This window comes from Coprinopsis cinerea (genome assembly GCF_000182895.1).
Source record: "Coprinopsis cinerea okayama7#130 chromosome 1 map unlocalized cont3.1, whole genome shotgun sequence".
NCBI lineage: Eukaryota > Fungi > Basidiomycota > Agaricomycetes > Agaricales > Psathyrellaceae > Coprinopsis > Coprinopsis cinerea.
The window spans coordinates 1,028,668-1,047,409 of NW_003307544.1; the positions used below are offsets into that span (position 1 = coordinate 1,028,668).

The 18,742-nt window shown below is 52.0% G+C and overlaps 4 protein-coding genes across 4 annotated transcripts; 1 reads left to right on the top strand and 3 right to left on the bottom strand.

The window, feature by feature from the left end:
* Positions 1–594: 594 nt before the first annotated feature.
* On the bottom strand, positions 595–4,384 carry CC1G_08637 (TPR-containing protein Mql1; the record flags this gene model as incomplete). Its single annotated transcript, XM_001828439.2, has 7 exons — positions 595–3,332; positions 3,391–3,547; positions 3,597–3,769; positions 3,824–3,926; positions 3,977–4,059; positions 4,112–4,178; positions 4,322–4,384. 7 exons carry the CDS (start codon positions 4,382–4,384, stop codon positions 595–597), a joined length of 3,384 nt encoding a protein of 1,127 aa, XP_001828491.2.
* A 2,807-nt stretch (positions 4,385–7,191) lies between these two features.
* On the bottom strand, positions 7,192–8,634 carry CC1G_08638 (hypothetical protein; the record flags this gene model as incomplete). Its single annotated transcript, XM_001828440.1, has 5 exons — positions 7,192–7,488; positions 7,545–7,778; positions 7,833–7,957; positions 8,011–8,547; positions 8,601–8,634. 5 exons carry the CDS (start codon positions 8,632–8,634, stop codon positions 7,192–7,194), a joined length of 1,227 nt encoding a protein of 408 aa, XP_001828492.1.
* Positions 8,635–14,403: 5,769 nt separating this feature from the next.
* Positions 14,404–15,822, bottom strand: CC1G_08640 (nuclear membrane protein; the record flags this gene model as incomplete). The annotated part of the gene is made up of 5 exons (XM_001828442.2): positions 14,404–14,682; positions 14,745–14,953; positions 15,009–15,124; positions 15,182–15,689; positions 15,741–15,822. 5 exons carry the CDS (start codon positions 15,820–15,822, stop codon positions 14,404–14,406), a joined length of 1,194 nt encoding a protein of 397 aa, XP_001828494.2.
* Positions 15,823–16,074: 252 nt separating this feature from the next.
* On the top strand, positions 16,075–17,222 carry CC1G_08641 (ATP-dependent Clp protease proteolytic subunit; the record flags this gene model as incomplete). The annotated part of the gene is made up of 8 exons (XM_001828443.2): positions 16,075–16,236; positions 16,290–16,361; positions 16,411–16,545; positions 16,602–16,607; positions 16,664–16,787; positions 16,843–16,989; positions 17,048–17,080; positions 17,137–17,222. The coding sequence occupies 8 exons, from the start codon at positions 16,075–16,077 to the stop codon at positions 17,220–17,222; spliced, it is 765 nt and encodes a 254-aa protein (XP_001828495.2).
* Positions 17,223–18,742: the final 1,520 nt, after the last annotated feature.

Here is an 18,742-nt window from a genome sequence, read left to right on the forward strand (position 1 = left end):
AAGTCAGCCACTCCGATAAAAGGTAAGCCTTCCCGACTTCCAAGTGGCAATTTCGTCGTCAAGACATGTACCTGAACCGTGCCTGAAGCCCTCAGTGTAACGATTCAAACAAAATGACAGAGATGAAATCTACTTCTCATTTGATTCTCAAAGACTACTACTACTACTACAAATAAAGATCTATGAACACAGTTGCTTTGGATGTTGAGCTTCAGGATGGTACCAAAAAAGATGTGATCAAGAGAAAAGAAAGAAAAAGAAAGGAACTTGTTGCGATGAGTGAATTATGTACAAGTGAAGAGATAGGAAGCGACAAGGTGCACAAAAAGAAGACCCAATGAACGATGGAGGACTAGTAGCTGATGATTGCGTTGTGTGGTGGATGTGCGCTGAGTGTGAAATGGTGGCGGTGGGCATAGAAATAGAAGGTCATAACAAGATCATAAGGTCGCTTCCAAGAAGTAGAAGAACGACGAAGAGGCATAGGCTGGCGTACATGAGAAAAAGGAAATGCGGCGAGCAAAGTGTTAATGAATGTCTAAATGATGAAGACGAATACGAAAAGGGCTTTTGGACGACGAAAACGATATGGAATTACATCTGCTCCTTCTTCTCAACAGCGGGTGGCGACGGCGTGTTCTTGGTACCTGGTGGTGTCCTCGACGCTGGCCTTCCTCCAGACTCGGTTGAAGGTGGTCCCTTGCGGTTCTGTGGCGAAGCTGAGCGACTACCATCCACCTGCATCCTATCGTCACGATCACGCTCACCAGCTGGGCTCGGTGCAGTCGAAGACTGAGGCGAGAGAGTAGCGATCGGCGGCAAAGCCAAGGGAGCGCCGTTACCTCCAACAGGGCCGCTATGAGTGGTGGCGTGGCCCGAACCAACCGGTCGAGGGTGAGGGGGAAGGACGACGGAAGGAACGTGAGTAGGGCTAGCAGGCGGGTACTCATGGGCCTGCCTCGTCTCAGGTGAGTGCGATGGAGGAGGCTGAGGCTGGGTCCTGAATGGAATCGGCGAAGGACGAGTCGATGGCACGGGAGTATGACGTCCAGCAGACACGGAAGAGCGACGACGGACAGGGTCCGTCCTCGATCGCTTTGAGTCGCTTTCGTCAGAGCCAGGGCTTCGAGGCCTCTTGAGTTGGGCGGCTTGAGACGACGGCGAGGCATGGCTGCGTGTCGACGAAACAGAGTTGCGGTGCGATGGAGGAGGTCGAGGAGAGGGGTCACCCTGTCGGCTGCCGGGAGAGATGGTCGGTGATTGGGCAGGGTGCTCGGCGGAGCTAGCAGAACCTGGCTGCGCACGATACTGCTGAGCCTGCGAGAGACCCATCAATGCATCGATGCCATCGTTGTCGTAGTCCTCGTCGATAGCGCGGACGACCGGTCGAGGGGTAGCAATAGTGGGCGATGGTTGCACCGAACGTGACGACGGAGGCCCATTGCTAATAGGCTCTGGAGAACCTGCGTTCTTGTAGCCGTAGCTGCTCTTGCTGCTGAAACGATCCCGCTCAGCTTCAGGAGAGCCCGGGCCCTTGGCGCTATAGGGCGGCTGCATCAGCTTCACATTGCGATCGTCACTGTCATTCGAATATGGTGGCTGCATGGATCTGAAGGAAGAAGGTCCAGCGCCGTTACCACCCTCAGGATAGCCGGGCATGACCTTGAAGCTATTGCTTCGCTGAGGCTGCTGCTGCTGCTCTGGCTTGGGAGTCTCGGAACCTTCACCGCGGCGAGTGCCGTTCTTACGACGCTTGGATTCCTTACGAGAGCTTGGATCCTGGAGCGCCGGTGTGGAAGCGTTCGATGGAACAGGCGGTGGCTGAAGAGGCAGCTGTTGAGGAGGAAGTTGCTGTGGAGGTTCAAAGTCCCTGCTATCGCGAGCTCGTCGTCGACGATCCTTAGCATCAGCACTCTGGCTGGGATGAGGCGATTCAGAACGTCGACTGGGATCGGCCATGTGAGGATGTGATTGGCGAAGAACGTTCCGAGTATTGCCAGGAGAAGGAGGGTAGGCGCGAGATTCCACAGGATAATCACGATCGTACCGTCGTTGTTCAGGAGGAGGCGGGGGAGAAGCGCCATGGGGATGATGAGCAGGGACTGGAGGACCGCCAGGTCCCTTTTGGTCCCATTGGTATCGGGCCTGGCGTGGCGAAGGATGAGGGGGACTATGTGCACGCTGGGTAGGAACAGGAGGAGACTGTTGGTACATCGGTTGTGGAGGGGCACCGAATTCGCCACTGTGCCTTGGTCGACGATCACGTTCTCTCTCCCATTCTCGTTGGTCTGCGGGAGGAGGTCGACGCTCATGGTCCCAACCTTCCCGATCGCCAGGGCGGCCTTGGTCAAGGATGTGGTTGAAACGGGGAGAGCGCTGAACAGGAGGGCCTGGCTGCCCGGGTCCACCAGCTTGACGATGAGGAGGGTAATTTGTAAAGTTCTGATGGCCAGGTGATCGAGGTCGGGCTGAATGAGGGGCAGGAGAGATGGAGCGAGAACGGGGACCGCGGGACCGATTGAAGAAAGGATCGGCGTGAGGGTGAGGTGGACCATTCCTTGGATCACCGACGGGTGGCGCCTGAGAAGGTCCGTTCCCGTGAATGATAGTCTGGTGGCCACTTGGACCTCGGGGGTGTGGGTCTCGAGAAGGCGGGTAATCACGAGAATGGGGAGGTCGGTCCACTTCCATAGGGGCTAGCGGCGGATGTGATGGAGCATGGCGATCGTCGATGACAACGGGTGGAGGTGGACCACCACGGAATGGAGGACTGTTTCGGCCTGACGCAGCTAACGCCGGTAGCACGTCACCACCAGGACCGCGCGACTCTGTGCGAAGACCGTGTCGAGGATGGTTATTGCCGAGCGACAGTGGGCCGTTGAGCCCAGGTGGAGGTACGACGGCGCTGGCGTAGGCGGTTGGATGGACGTCCTGAGGTCCAGGGGCAGCGGGGAGTTGGGTTCCGTTGGCTTGCGCTTGGCGGAGAAGCTGCAGTCGTTGAGTGATAGCAGGGTTTGTTGGGTCAAGTTCGCTCGCGCGAGCATATGCGTCGATGGCGTCGGTGATCTGATTGTTGCAACTCTCATACAGGCTACCCAAGTCGAACCACACTTCAGAGATGTATGGGTTGATCCGGATGGCTCGGGAGTAGGCGTCGAGTGCGTCACGGTATTGGTTAATTTGGAAGTAAAGGACGCCGATTGAGCACCAGAATGTGGGGTTGCGACCATCTCGGTAGACTGCTTGCTGATAAGCTTCGTATGCCTTGTTGTATTTTTGCCCCGCCATGTAAGCGCGCCCAAGGAGATACCAACTCTGGGCATCGGTGGGATCTAATGAGGATAGTAAGTTTCGGGGAAAAGATAATGGTGATGGAGCAATGAAACATACCTGCTTCGAGTGATTTGGTCAAATATTGAATAGCAAGATCTTGGTTCTGGAAGGCTGAGCCATCTTGGTGGTACAGCCACCCAAGCTGTTGAAGGACTTTGGCATGACTTGGGTTGTCCATGACGACCCGCTCGTATGCATCTTTCGCTCGATGATACTGGCAGCCAAGTTAGTAACTGTCAGACACAAAAACCATGGGTACTCACGTCCTTCTGCTGCTCAAAGACATGTCCGATCTGGAACCAGATGTCAGCGTGGGCGAGAGGACTTGGTGGGTTGCGGAGGATGCGGTCGAAGCACTCTAACGACTCTTGGTATTTGCCCTGCTGCTTGTAAATTATGCCGAGGCGGAAGAGGATTTCATTGGCCTTGTCGAAATCTAAAGGATAGATGAATGAGCATAGCCAAACGGAAAGTATAAAGTCGAGCTTACCCTTGTCCATTCGAAGGACTGAGGAGAATGCTTCTTCGGCATGATCGAGAGAGCCGTATCGATCGTAAAGGATACCAATGCCGTACCACAGCTTGGGATCGTCCTACATGGATGTTGGACGATGCTCATTAGGACAAAGTGGAGATAACGAACCTTTGGATTTGGGAGGAGGTAGAGGGCTTGTTGGTAAGCCGAGTAGGCCTTTTGCAGGTCATCCTGCATAAGATAGCAATGGCCTTGTAGATTTTGGTAAGAAGAATGTTGGACATGTATGGATGAAGAACGTACCCAGGGCACTCCATACTTCACCGTTGTCTTCTTGCAGAGCCAACACCCGCTGGAAGTACTCGATTGCCTAAACGGGACGAGATCAGATGGGATCGGGGTTCCAAACAAGGGAATTCGGCGATGCTTCTTATCCGCGGATGCGCGGCGGCAATTGACTCGGCATCACCGGGAGACTTTGCGCGCGGCAAATAAGAAGAAGGCGTCACATACCTTGGGATAATTTTCCTTGATCCGAGCAATGCCTGCAACCTGGGTGAGGCCCGCCAGACTCATCGGGTTATGCCGAAGCGCATTTTCGTACGCGCTCAGTGCGTGCTCCAAGTCGCCCATTTGTTCTGCCACCCGGCCTGGTGGAAACGGGTGAGCTGGTGGCCCATTTGAAGTTAAAGTGGTACTTGCCGATAAGGAGCCAGGTCTGTTCGTTGGCGACATTGAGTTTATGGATTATGGATGTGTTGTGGGGCGGGGCAGCTGGGGACGGTTGGACGGCTGGGGAGATGGCTGGGGGATGACTTGGAGTTGCGGCGCCGTTGAGGTGGTGGGGCGGGTCGTGCATGCGAACGTCGCGGGAGTGGCGGGAAGCCATTGTGGCGGACGGCGGGGGAGCACGTCCTGGGGGAAGGGAACTTTGTGGAAAGAGAGGGGCATCGATTGTTGGGCGAGTGTGTACTTATATTGCGGTCAGGGCCCCGGCTCCTCGCACGATCAGCGATCGGCAGGTGCCAGATTCGATCGGGGGAGTTGATGTCATGCCGCATTTGGATTGTTTCCGTGCTGCTTAGACGAATCAACTGGTTCCTCGCGTGGCCATTTCCAGCTCCGATTTTCTTCTGGAATCGCTTGATGCATCTGTCCTCTCCCATCAGGCACCTGCCACAACCCAATTCTTATCAAACTACGGAACCGCCACCTCCCCGCCAAGATCTTCCCCCCTCCTCACAACAAATCAGCTCTTCCCCGTTTGTATACATAATCCACCGTGATTTCCTTACAACCCTGACGCTTCCTGTACACTCCCCCGTCACTAGTGCGGCCTCCTACATCCCTTTATAGGAACCTGACATACACCTATGACATTTCATAGCCACACCGCTGTACGTACCAGTAAGCATCCAACAATCCAACAAACTTCTTTACCTCCGCCACAGAATACATCAGGTGCTCTAAATCATATGTCGGTTCTATTCGAACTTCGAACTTTACGGAACTTGTCCTCCATTCAAGGTTGTTACGCTACCACTCCATTCATTCGAATCATGATAAGGATTATAAACGTGTCTATGGGCGCGATGCTATAGACTTGCTGCGGTATACAAGGAGCTCGCGAGATTAACGGTAGAACTCGAAGCAATCCCTGGGAGAAGGACGCGAACAAGGGGGTGACCCTTGCTAAAGGTTACGGAAGCGAAGGATACACATCCGGACCCGGAGGACAGCCTAGGGTTAAACCCCATGTGACCGTCCCAGGTTTCATCGCGGGTTAAACCCAACTGAACTTAGGCACTCCTAACCCTGGGTTATACCGACAGAGTATAGCCCAGGGTTGACCTCAGGGAGTGCCTAAGTTATCCTGAGTTTCCACCCCAGCTCCACGTCGGTTCGTTCGTTTTCGTGCTACTTCCTCAGGTTTCCGGTTCTTCCCTGCCTCCTTAGGGCCTTCCCCTCATCGATTCGCTTCTTTAAATAATAACAATTATATTGAAACTATCTAATACAACACTGCGGACCCCGACTATGGTACCGAGATGGGACTTGTGGAAAGATTGCGTGAGCGTTCGAGCGACTCCTTGAAGGGCAGGAACAAATGAGCCTGATGAATAAAAGTATGAAATGGACCGGCGTACCTATGCTCCATAGCGCAACTATCTCCATCCTCATGATCAATGGCAGCTGTGAGGGCAGCCATCAGCAACCGTCATTGCCATGGGGGTGAAAGGAAACTACTCACAAGACGGGGAGGGAGGACGAGTCACGACAGCGGCGAAAAGGCATCTGGCAAAGCGAAAGTCAGGACAAGCAGAACACGTGAATGCCAAAGGACCAACCATATACCAGAAATCCCATTGCCAACATATCGACGCACACCTGAGGGCCCGAAATGAGCACAACGGTCGAAAAAGGTGCCAGCAAACGTACCAAGCTTCCGGTAACTACCCGCTTTCGAATTCACCGCCAGTGATGCTGCGATAAACGCAGAGAGTTGCGGCGAATGGTGAGGCAGAAAGGACGTCCATCGAAAACCTGCGGTCTGGCGAACGTCCGTCCGGTTGACCCTAGAACGACGAGCTGGAGTCAGGAGATGGTCCTGGACAAAGTCAATTAGCATAAATGATAAACATCACTGAAGGATCATAACATTTACGGCGCACTGCATAGCCCGGCGTGCTGAGTAACCACACCCTTGGTGCAGCACCGAGCAGCGACAGAGAAAGGAAAACACGAGTTAAAAGCAGGAAAGGTACTCACGACTTCCAAACACTAGGTGAACATGTCAGAACGCTTGCACAGATTCAGAGAGCAGGGGCAGATGGGAGCAAGCAAAAATTGGTGAGTAGAGCCTGCCTTCAACTGGGTTGTCGCTCAATTCTGATGCCTAGCCGAAGCCGAGGCAACATGGCATTGAGATGCAGAACCCAGTGTCGGGCAATGGTCTGCTCACCGTGCAGGGGAGCGTCGACGAGCGATGGCGATGGTTGTCAACAGAGAGAGGCGCGGCAAAAATGTTGGTTCAAATTGTTGGTTGAAACTCCGCGACACGTGATCGTGAAACTCGCCCCTATTCATTTCCCAAATGCACCTCGAGCTTTGTGTACTATATGCAGAAAAGAGTTGTCGTTCTTTTTTTCAATGAAGATAACAAAATATGAGATTTAATCTACGATGTTTTAAGAAGTATACAGGAGCATTGGGTAGACTAAGATGGCATAGAGTAGAAGAATAGATTCACAAAAACAAGCAAAATAATTATGAGGGCATGAAGGTACAACTACCAGTACCGTGTGCGGGTGATTAGCAGATCAGCTACTATTTACCAAGGACGCGATGGGGCTGGTGGTAGGTGATAGGTTGAATGGTCCTCGTTAGGAGCTGCATCCCTCGCGTCCGTTTTCGTCGGTAAGTGTTTCCATCCTCCATGCTTGGGCAACGAACTTGCCCTTCCGACGGAACCAGCGGAAAGGAATGCAGCATGATCCATCGACGATCATCGCTGGCTCGTGGATGAAGTAGTCTGTGGTACCGCGTCGAATCATGGGAGTCGAGTCTTCGTGGGAGAGCTCATGAAGCCACCGAGCACCGTGGACAGCTTCGGAGACTCGCTTTCCGCAATCCTCTGGGTAGAACTGAAGATGAGGACGAACAAGGGGGTTTGCCATTTCCTGGGTATCACATTCAGACAGGTGGAAGAAAGAAATGAAACTTGGGAGATGCGCACCTGAGCTAAGATCTTGGACAAATTGTTGACATAGAACCGATTGCCCATCGCCCCTTGGTACGGTTTTGAGTCGATACCACAAAGGTCTTGCAGGGATTCATTAATCCGTTTCATTGCTTTCACCGAAGGTACATCGTCGACTCCATTGACCCGCAGGAGCCATAAAAACAACTCCAGTTGCCGTTGGGAGAAGACGGACCGTGGCAGGTGCATTAGGAGATCGAGGGAGCAGGTCTAAATCGGAAATATGAGCAGGAACATCGAGCAATGAGGTCAGCGAGGACGTACCAACTTGTCTTGCCACGGAAACCACGACCGCGCTGTAGCCGGATCGCTCCTGTGCCCTCTAGCACGCTTTCGAGGTCCGTCTGGTTCACCTTCTTCGCCTTCGTCATATCCATACAGGAAATTGTCTGACAAGTCCTTTAGAAAGGTAATCGGTAAAAGGACGGAAGAAGGTACTTACCAGATTCATCCGAATCACTCTCGGAACTGTCCTCATCGGAATCAGTCCTCTCCGCCCACTCAAAGTCACTCAAGTCGGAATCCAATAGGTCCATTATTGTCTTGGTGGTCTCCGTGACAAGCTGTTGAAGGTGTTCCGACTCGATTTGAGTGTGTTCCTGGTGGATTCCGTAGTTGATACCAGTGGCAGGTGATCTGTCCCAATGGGCGTCGTGCTCGAGTTGAATACCTCGCAGCGACGGATGGTTGGGAGGGTAGGGTGGGAGAGGAGGGTTGTCGACAACATTTCCATGCAATGCGCTGACGATGTTTCGCAGGACATCGTCGGTAACTAGCTCGTCGCCGCCGGATGGGAAGGGGTTCTGTGAGAAGTCTGTGACTCCTTCAGTCTGCTCAAGTTCGGCGTGTTGGACAGCCTTTTGGTGGCCTTGCGAGCGCTCATGGGCAGTGCTGTGACGGATATGGGGAGTGGTATAATTAGGGCATACTTTACAGGTATACACTGTGGAACCGTCGCTGCTGGTGGTGATTGTCCAGTCTGGATTCAACGAGTGTGAGCGCCGAGCTTCGCGTGACGTCACAGATACTCACGTTCAGGATTCAACGCACGAACCGATGCCGACATCAAAGGCGAAGGCTTGGATGTGTTTCTGTGGGATTTTTGGTTTGGACGGTGAACCCGAGGGCAAAAGGACGATGTATTGAGGGCAAAATGTGGAACTATAGACAGGGGTTGCAAATAGGGATGACCCCGGCTTAAAATTTGGCCGTACAGCCGGGGGTTGAAAATGCTCAACCATAGGTTGAAACTCCGGTTAAACCAAACTTATCTCCGCTGTGGATGTCCTGGGGCGATCTGTATGTCTGGGTGTGTAATGTGGGGTGAGCTCTCCCAAACACATGTGCAATCACGACTTGGCCGGTCCGAGTGCAGGCCCCCTTCAAAAGGAGGAATGAATCCCGCTGAGAGGGGGATGAGGCAAGTCCAAGAAGCTCCCATTGCCTATTTCCCCCGTATCGGCTCCTGTTGACAACGAGCTCCCTGCTGAGAGACACACGTACTTATTGCCTGGACACGGGGTTGCTAAATCAGAAGGGTGTAGCGCAAGTGAAGAAATGGAAGACGATTATCTCTTTGCAATCCTTGATGATCATCAAAAGAGCTTGACTGAGGGGTATGCGCTATCTCGTATTGCGATGATTGAGACTGGACACGGGCGCTCTCCGTTTAGCTAGCTTGGTCCTTATCCAACGGCTTGTGGACTTCCTCAGTCAATCGCTGTCTCGCTGGTGGACAGGCCAGCGCGGCTGCCATACAACCTTGATCGCTTAAGCTACCGTTACAGTCGATATCGGCACACTACCGATTACATGTGCCACGCTCTTTAGGCGGTCCACCACGCGCAATTTAACCAACGGCCTTCTCGAGGGCTTAGCATCTTCGAAAAATTCACAACGCCGACCTTCTCTCGCAGGCTCTCCAAAACGGAGGCTTGGTCGCTGAAACGACCTCCTGAGAAAACCTCGGAATATCCCCACCGCCACATGTCGTTGCAAAAAGTACCCAGAATCATTTGGGTTTTGAATTCGTCATTTCCCATGACAAAAGGGGGTGTGGACACACAAGACGACGTGTCGGGCAAAGTTAAGCGCTGGGAAGGGGTGGATCTCGATTGCGTTGCTGGGACCATTCTGTCCCGAACTTCGATATGATGCCCCGATTTAGGACATCAGTCCCCTTCTGCGTCCTTTGACATCGAATTCGCTTGCTTCGTTCAACCGCTCATGAATTCATCCATCTCTCCATCCACACCGCACCAAACGATCGACTGATCCCGCTAACCCTGACCTCACTCTGGACAATGCTATGTATATCAACCAGGCCGCACAGTAATGAAGTCCACGTCTTTCGGTTTAGTCCCACCCCTAAAATAAACGTTAGACCGCACTCCGGTGATCAGACAAGGACCGTCTGGAGCGAAGTGGAACTCGAGTACGTACGGAAACCATCAGGACGTCCTGGTGGAAAGGGGTTCCACCCAGGCAGCAGTATGAATTCATTTGAAACCCCTTCAGTTGTGATGATCTAGATTCCATTGTCACCAAGCTCGGAGGATTGGATGCGGTGATTAGCGTGCCCACCGCCCAAATGGAGCCTTTGTCAGAGGAACGAGCAGGCGAGGCTATTTCGGACTCCGAATGGCTCCGAATGAATTAGGGCACAGCCACATGGAATGTTCCAGGGCTGATCGTTGCCCGCAAACGACGACCAAAGCTCGACGACGACGCTCGGTACTTGACCAAGACCAACGGCGGAAACAGTGCATTCCCGTTTCTCTATTGCTTGCGCTCAAACAAACGCCTATCCTAGCACAACACTCGTAACTAACCTACAATCACAATGACGAGTACGTCCCAGTTCCTTTAATTCAGAACAAATACGGAACGTGGCCACTAACGTTGTCCGTCCTTATTGTCCCAATGGCCGCCCTTTCACCCTCTCCATAACGTGCACTTGTCCTTTAAAACTGTCGAATGACCGTTCACTCGCTTTCGGGGGGTCCTTTTTGCTCTTAATGACGCCACTGGGATTTAGGGGGAAACCAACGTGAAATGGACCGTCTGAGGGCCCAAAAGAGGGCAGCTGCTAATGCGAAAAAGCCAAAGGAGAGCAACACCAGTCTGGCAAAGCGCAAAGAGGCGTAAGTCCCTTACCTGATAGCACTTGACAGCCACAGAGCAGAACAGCTGATGAATCCTCCATCTTGGGTTCTGCGTCTATCTTTGCTATCGGACGCCCGTATACGTTTACTCTGGCTTTGCATCTCGGTCGTCGCTCAACCATGGAATAACCCGATCTTTGCGTGACTCGCTTCTCCCTTCTTCGGCGACCCACCATTCCCCTTCTGCATAACCTACGTCTGCAAACCTACGATCCTATCGGTTTACCCGCTTCATGGCTTCTCTCTGCCCATCGGAATCCCTCGTCCATTTATACTCGCACTCTAAACATCCACAGTGATGCGGAGGCTCTAAGAGCCAAGCAGAAGGTATGGATCATCTCACCCACCACCTGTGTATCGAAGACCTTTTCCTTATTCACTCGATCCATTTCCGGTCTATCTTTGACGCTTGATATTATCAACTTTTAGCGAAAGGAGGAGGAAAGAGCCGCAGCGGCTGCAGCAGGAGGGGGGTCGGCGAGTAGTAGTAAGAAATGAGGTTAACTTTCCTCCGTCGCTGTGGATGGGGCACCCTTTCGCCTTCTTTCCAACCCAATCGCTTTCCAATCGTACACTCTAATCGCTGCTATCACTCGGGGGGCTTCTTTGCTTTTTTGGTATGCTAGATTTATGGGAATTTTATTTTTGGTTATACTTTTGCTTTGGATTTCTGAGGTGGTTTGTGGGCACTGGTAACGAGTGGGCTGTAGGTGGTATGTGGGTCGACTACATAGACGGAAGACGCCATTCAATACAAGGTTTGTAGTGGCTGATAGTGTATTCGGAGATTTCATTCCAGGGTTAAGAATAGATTCCCCCCTGGGTTTGGACGTACCTTGTGACCCTTCGGCTTGAAAACGATCCGAGCATAAGGCAATTCCCTTTTGACTTGCTTCGACGAGGAGCAACGGAGCTACCATCGACACAGGGGCTGGCGTGACTCCCCAGTCCGGGACACTGATCATCGCGGATACAAGCCAATCGATCTCCGGTGACCTACCATGCACCCGCATCATCCCTCCCGAATGCACAGCCGTTGTAAGTGCATACCGCTGGCCCCCCTAAGGCAGCCTAAGGGCTAAGACAATTGTGGACCGCGGCTGCGATCACTGTACTCCCGGAAAATTCAAAACGGATGCAACGGCGTGTATGGCATCTGGATATGGATCAACCCTCCCTTGCGCCCCTTTTTCTGATCGTTCCCCAAGGTTACCTTATGTACACGCGATATCGTCAAGCCACGGTCCACCGGGGTATGGAGCGATGGTCCGAAAAGACCCTTTCGAGATGATGACCACAATAGGCCCTTGAATACACTTCGCTTGACAGTTCCCTTAACAAGGAGTGGAATTCGAAACCTGAACATGTCATCCACTCAATCAATACAAAAACGCGGTATTGGCGACATGCGCGCGCGCTCAGGTCTTCTTCGATCTAGATCGTTTTGTCGGTAAATTGGGTATGATAATGTTGTTCAGGGATGCAAGGGCCTGTGATGACGGTGTTGTTCCCTTTTCTGAAGAGTCGGGTAGAGCACGCGGAGAAAAGGTTTAAACTCGCATTCATTCAGCCCCACACTTGCGTTCCAGGAACCTTTTTAGGAGGCTCCTCTTCCTCAACCCCTCACTTTTTCATGGTCGGTGCGTGGCTCGTGGGTCTCTCATCAAGTATAACCCGCCTCGGCGGCGTCATCATGTTGTTACCAGTTCCTCCGTCAAAGGTCTTGGGAGGGCTTGTCACGGGACATAGTTCCACCAAAAACGCCCAGTTGCCCAGACCTGCCATGAATTGGTTTAGGAGCCGCTCAAACCCGCAAGACGAGAATCCGACGGACAAGGGACGAAAAGGCTATTACTCGGCCTGTGGTAAGCGCTGTCAACCATCGAGGGCACCTTCTGACATACAAATCAGATATGTATGGCGTGAACAATACAAAACCCACTCCTCTTCTTCCGAGAGCGGGGACTCGCACCACGGTCCATCGCCATCGCGTAACCCTGCAGAAGGTAACGACAAGGTCTTTCAGAGGACCACGAAGTCCACTTCCGATGGTGAATAGGAAGGTTCTGATCCTGAGCTGCTGATCATCCCTCCTATAGTCGCTAACCTTGATCAAGACAGGGTTCTCTTTCCTCAAGGGTTTAAAGGCCAGAGAAGTATATATAACCTTTTCCGAGATGTTCTGGGCACGGCCACCTTGTGAGCTCGGTGGTGGCAATTCGGATTCGGAAGCCATCATGATTATTGCCGCCCCGCGCGGTAACTCGAAAAGGCCAGCGTTAACATAATTCAACACCCACCTGATCTTAGTTGCACACCCCGGACGTGTAGGTGCTGTCGTTGTATAAATAGTTATCTCCTTCATGATGACAAGAACCAAACGTCACTCGATACTCACCGAATGGAGTTGGGAAGGAGTGGTGTAGAGCGGTCGCCGGTGTGAAGTCAAAACGCCAACAGGGTAACTCTGGGCAGCCCACGAAGTAATCAAACATTTATGCAAGTGGAAATAGCCTCCGGGAAGACTGACATAAGTACCATTCAGCCCTTCCTAGGGTGCCTCGTTTTCTCCCTAAAGTTCGAGCCGGTTGCCACTGTCAATTTTGGACACCACGACAGACCAAGATACATATAACCAATGCACCTAAAGCTTAGCCGCACGTTGTCAATACCTGTCCCCTGTCATAAAACGTGTCATGGCGCTAATGGACGTACCTTGGAGTGGCACTGTGGCAGCGCAGACATTAACGGAAAGGTCTCTAAATGTGCTGTTGATCCAGTTACATGGCGGGGCTAGTGTCAATTTAACCTTACCGCAGTCTGCACGTTTTTCTCTTTTTTTACCGGGCTCCCTCACCCATATTATCCCAAGGGCACCAAAAAGCCTCCGCGTGAAGGTTCTCTTCTGGCCTAGAGTTTCCCAGCCAATAGAGTGATCTTCATTCATTCGTTCATAGAACGTCCTTGTTTTCCCGAAAGGGTCGGTTCTCCGATAAAAGGGAAGCTCTGTGAGTCCCCTGGACCTGTACCGCATTCTCATTTCCCTTGCAGAGCCATGTACCGAGCGGGGATTCCCGCCGCTCGTATCCACTTACATATATACATTGGTGGAGAGAAGGACGCTGCGAGGAGTCGTCCCCCAATCTCCTGGGCCGTTATGTCCGCATGGCGAATCTAGGGCTTCGAAAGAATTGCCATGATTATCACCACTTTGGGAAGTAGTGAACCCTTGTACCGCCGAGGGGTCGTTTTGAGTTGGCTTATGTAGGCCCGTTGCGAGAGAAAAGGAAGGACCGCTGACGGACAGTGGGATAACGTCGGAAGGGTCCGTTGATCGATGACACCAATCTGGCTCCTTCACAGAAGAACTTCGAACAGCATCTGCCCCTCAACTGCAGGCAGAGTCCAACTAATAACCAAAGATAACCGATCCATCTGGGGTGTGCATCAGCAATGACGACAGATGCTGGGTGAACGAAGGAAGGTGTGGACGCACAACAGTGGTAACTATTAACCAACCCGCAGGCATCCAGTGTGATTGGATGAAAAGGAAAGTTCGAAAGCGACGGGCCCAAAACATGCGTCCGAAGAGATGCAATGGTGAGATTTCCAGAGGCATTGCGAATACATGAGTCTAGTAGGTAGGATCGTGATCATTAGCATCAAGAGAGTCATTTAATTTTGGCCGAAGCTCCTCCCTCGAGCTTTCGCCGTCTGGTTGGAGACTCCATCTCTTCTGGAGTGCCAGTCTTGAAGCGGCTCCAATTAGGTGTCGGTGCTGGAGATAGGAAGCCGCCGAAGGGGTGAGAAGGATAAGGGCCGCTATGCATAGCAGGAAATGAGGCTGTTGGTTGCGCGGGTGCGGCGTTTGGTTGGGTTCGTGTTCGATAGAATGTAAGAAGAGTGTTAATGAATAGGGTCATGAAGGCCAATGAGGTCAGAGTGAATGCCTGGGGATACAGAGTAAACGATCGTAAGTGATAGGCATGCTTATCGAGCGTGAACCACTGACCAGGGTCTTCCAGCTGATTGGTTCGACAAAGCTATTGATCACTTCTGCGATCAGCTCGGCGCTAATCCTCGCTCGCCCTAGAGTGGTAGGATCCCGGTTCATGCAGGCCTCATACTCTGCACATTTGTGCAGCAAGTCGGGTGCCCGGGTGGTTGCGCATCCGTTATCGGTGTAACGGGTGGCGCACATCGCGATTTCCTGTACGATGTCTGTAACATGTCAGTGAAGCGAACGCAATGTGACGTGAAAAGGCAGGAAGCACACCTTGTGAGTATTCAGTCACCCGCTTTTCAACATCCCTCTGAACGGTCAAGATGAACTGGACCGCGAGGTATAGGAACATCAAGATCAGTGAAAGGTTGAAGAAGAATTGGGTATAGCTGAGCCAAATTGGACATTAGCGTCAGGGACGGCGAGTGTGAATTGAGGGAGCATACCCGAGAAGGACATATGGCAAATCAGATGGCGGAGATGGTTGTGCAGGCAAGTTCAATGTGTAATGATTAGAGGTAGACTTTGGACGAATAGCCAGTCTGCGGTCATCCTCTTCTTCGTCATCTTCTTCACTCGCCGATCCAACACCCGAATCATCGTGACTATCGCTCCTATTCCTCGCTCTAGACCGCGCAGTTGAACGCGTACGTCGATTATAAACGCGTCGTAATGCACCAGGTGCGACAGGTCGTTTCTCCTCTGTTTCCTTCGGGTCGTTCTCCTTTTCGTCCTTCGCAGGACTGGCCTCATTCATGTCGACATCGTGAATCTCAGGTTGAGGAAATGCCTTTGTAGGAGAGAATTGAGGTGGTGGAGCCCAAGGGTAGCCTGAAGGAGTTTGTGGGACCGGCGTAGGATTGAATAAGAAAGGCACGTTCTGGTTTCGGCCAAATGTAGGTGTCGCTGGTACGCCTGTCCCTGGTGTCGCGGGATTCACTTGTTCAAACGGTCCTATTACGAGCGGTTAAGTTCGAGTACACGTCTGATATGAAAAAAGCATACGTTTTTTGGGCGTGCTAGGGTCTTCGCTGTGGCTCGACCAAGCGGGTTTGACTGGGGACCTGTTCGTCCACTCATAGTCCATCGGCGCCTCCTTGGAGCGCTGCGTATAGCCAAACCTCGACATTGTCGCCTATTGTCCCTGCTGTCGTATGGTGAGGCCCGAGAACGTCGCAGCTGGGCGACCGAGTGTCGTTGAACGAAAAGCAAAGACATGGCCGTCACGGTTCTCAAGACTTGTTTGGCTGTGTTGACGCGTTTCGCCCACGTCTCCTTGGCCTTCCGACAACGGCCACAGTGGAGGCTTCTTCTCTCTTTACGACGTTGTTCATTCACGATGCTTGCTACAAGACTCTGGAGGTCATCGATAAGGCCCCTCGCAAATGCCACTCGAGTCAGAAACTTTCACCCGTTGGCTCGGATACCACCGTCGCAATTACTTCAATCATGGTCAGAACCGACCCAGTCCAACCTCGTGCCAATGGTTATTGAACAGACGGTTCGTCGGTTTACACTGATTGGCCGAAGTCTGGCTAAAGAATACACTTGTAGGGGAGAGGAGAGCGGTCATACGACATTTTCTCGAGGCTACTCCGAGAAAGAGTAATCATGTTGCATGGCCCAGTGAGTATTCCCGAGTTTTCGAATTCAATTTAGAGTTCTAATAGCACAGATCCGAGACACAGATTCAACACTAGTAGTCGCTCAGTTGCTGTTCTTGGAAGCGGAAGATTCGACAAAACCAATACACCTGTACATCAATTCTCCGGGTGGAAGTGTGACGGCTGGACTTGCCATTTATGACACAGTGAGTGGTCCAGCGGCTTCAGAGTGAAGTTCTTTGCGGTCTAATGGCTTCTCTAGATGCAGGTAAACGGCTGTGGAACACATCGAGACTCGAGCCTGTGAGGCTAACCGCTTTATAGTATGTATCCGCGCCCATACACACATACGGCCTCGGTCTCGCGGCTTCTATGGGCTCCTTGCTGTTGGCTGCCGGTGCCAAAGGGAGAAGACATTGCCTTCCAAACGCTAGTATCATGATCCATCGTGAGTCTGAATCTATCCGTTTGCAGTCCTGTTTGGGCAACATCTCTCCCCGCAGAACCCTCCGGTGGTGCTTCTGGCCAGGCCACGGATATCGCAATCCATGCTAAGGAAATCCTGCGGATAAGGCAGCTGTTGACCGGCATTTATCAGCGGCATTGTGCAAAGGAGGGTGAAACCGAGGCCGCTGGGCTTAAACGTTTCGGTGAGTCCTATAAGAACTTCTGACTCGTATACGCCTTTTGAATTAACGCTGTCTCCAGAGACCGCCTTGGAACGGGACTACTATATGACTGGTAATTCTCTTTCCCCTTTCTATGGATCCCCCTTTCGTTGACACGCTGTTTTGCAGCTCAAGAAGCCTTGGAGTTTGGAATCGTCGATGGGATTCTCGAAAAGCGACCACCCTTGGAAGAGGGTGCTTCCTCGGAACCATAGTGAAGGCAGTCTACCTTGTGACGACCCCCAATCTCTGGCCTTTGTATTCTTTTATATTCCCGGCTCGGACTGTGATCTACTTCGTTGAACGGGACATCGTTCTCATCAGCCGGGCATGGCTCTTGACGGATATAAGGATTGGCTTATCTCATTACTCCGCCTTGGGCATCGATGAACCAGTATGGCCGGCTTTCAAGCGTCACCTTCCGCACCATTCTATGTCCCTTGTGGTTTCGGGCGAGCTTTAGCAGCGTTCTCCCCACTTGGACCACGAGTCTCCTTGTCAGGCCGTTAAACATCGATCCACGTCCAACCTCTGTCATTCCCCCGGTCCACTTCGAGGTTGGCCGTCATTGTCAGGTCTGTCATCTCCTCGAAGCCTTTATACTGCTCAATGGCAACAATCAGGACCCACCGTAATGGCGTTAACCCGGATGGGACTTTGCTTCTTTCCATGTTGACGTGCATCTTATGAGTATCTGGATGTGCAGTTCCCAAGTGCCCAGACGGGTGGTGTTCTTCTATCCAAGCTTCCAATTTGCATTGGCTCGGAGAATCAGAAGGACGGGGACAGATTGAGAACTAAAGTGAGCGTGTTCATTTAGCCTTGGCCATGACACTTTAGAAAGAACCTTGGTTTATATTCAAAGTTATTACAACATCCGTGGGTGTCAGGGCCGAAGACAGACACGACTGCACCAACACGACAAGAACTTCTTCCGCGTCCAGAAGCTCGCTCAAACAAGTCGACCTCTTCCCAGAAGAACCACCCAACAGCAGGTTTTGATCCTTCTTTTCTTCTTTTTATTTATTGTCGCTTATCTAGATGCGTTGGCTCTTCTTAGTTTTGACTCGTTGCCGTCAAAATAGTACTTAGTGTGGTGGTTCAATCTGCGATTTCATGATTGGGGCTAAAGATGCTTCTCGAGTCTGATTGCGTGCGTGCCCGGCCGATGGATAATGACGGACCACTCAGGCGCCAATGCCCTCATGATTCGTTCCTCTTTGGAACACACTTACGGATTCAGTATCCCGTTCTCAGGTTATGTTTGGAGGGTCGAGCCGTTCGAGGCGTCATTATCGGAATTACCTCGTTCGTCGATCCCCAGTCACTCCCTTTGAGAATCCCCTTCTTGGAGGGTAACGCACGGTTCGGCGTGCGTAACCTGCCATCTATAGGCGCTTTTAAACGTTCTGATGATTACTTATCCCCGACGAGGTGGACCGTGGGGGCGTTATTAGTCGCCATCGATATCGGTGGGTATTTGGTGTGTGGACAGGTTAGATTTGACAATGTTGACAGGATTTGTCTGTATTCCGAGAGGGTGCGCATATGTCTGGAGAGTTGCTCGTCTCGGGCTGTGTGGTACTTATGTTGTTCGTTCGTAAGTGCTACCCCTTAATTCGACTATGCTCCTCCCTGGAACCCCTCGTTAAGAACTCACGATCTACCTCCCCTGGGTGGAATCGATATCAGATTTAGAACGAGCACGACTCCCAAAATTAGGAGCGCAGTGTAC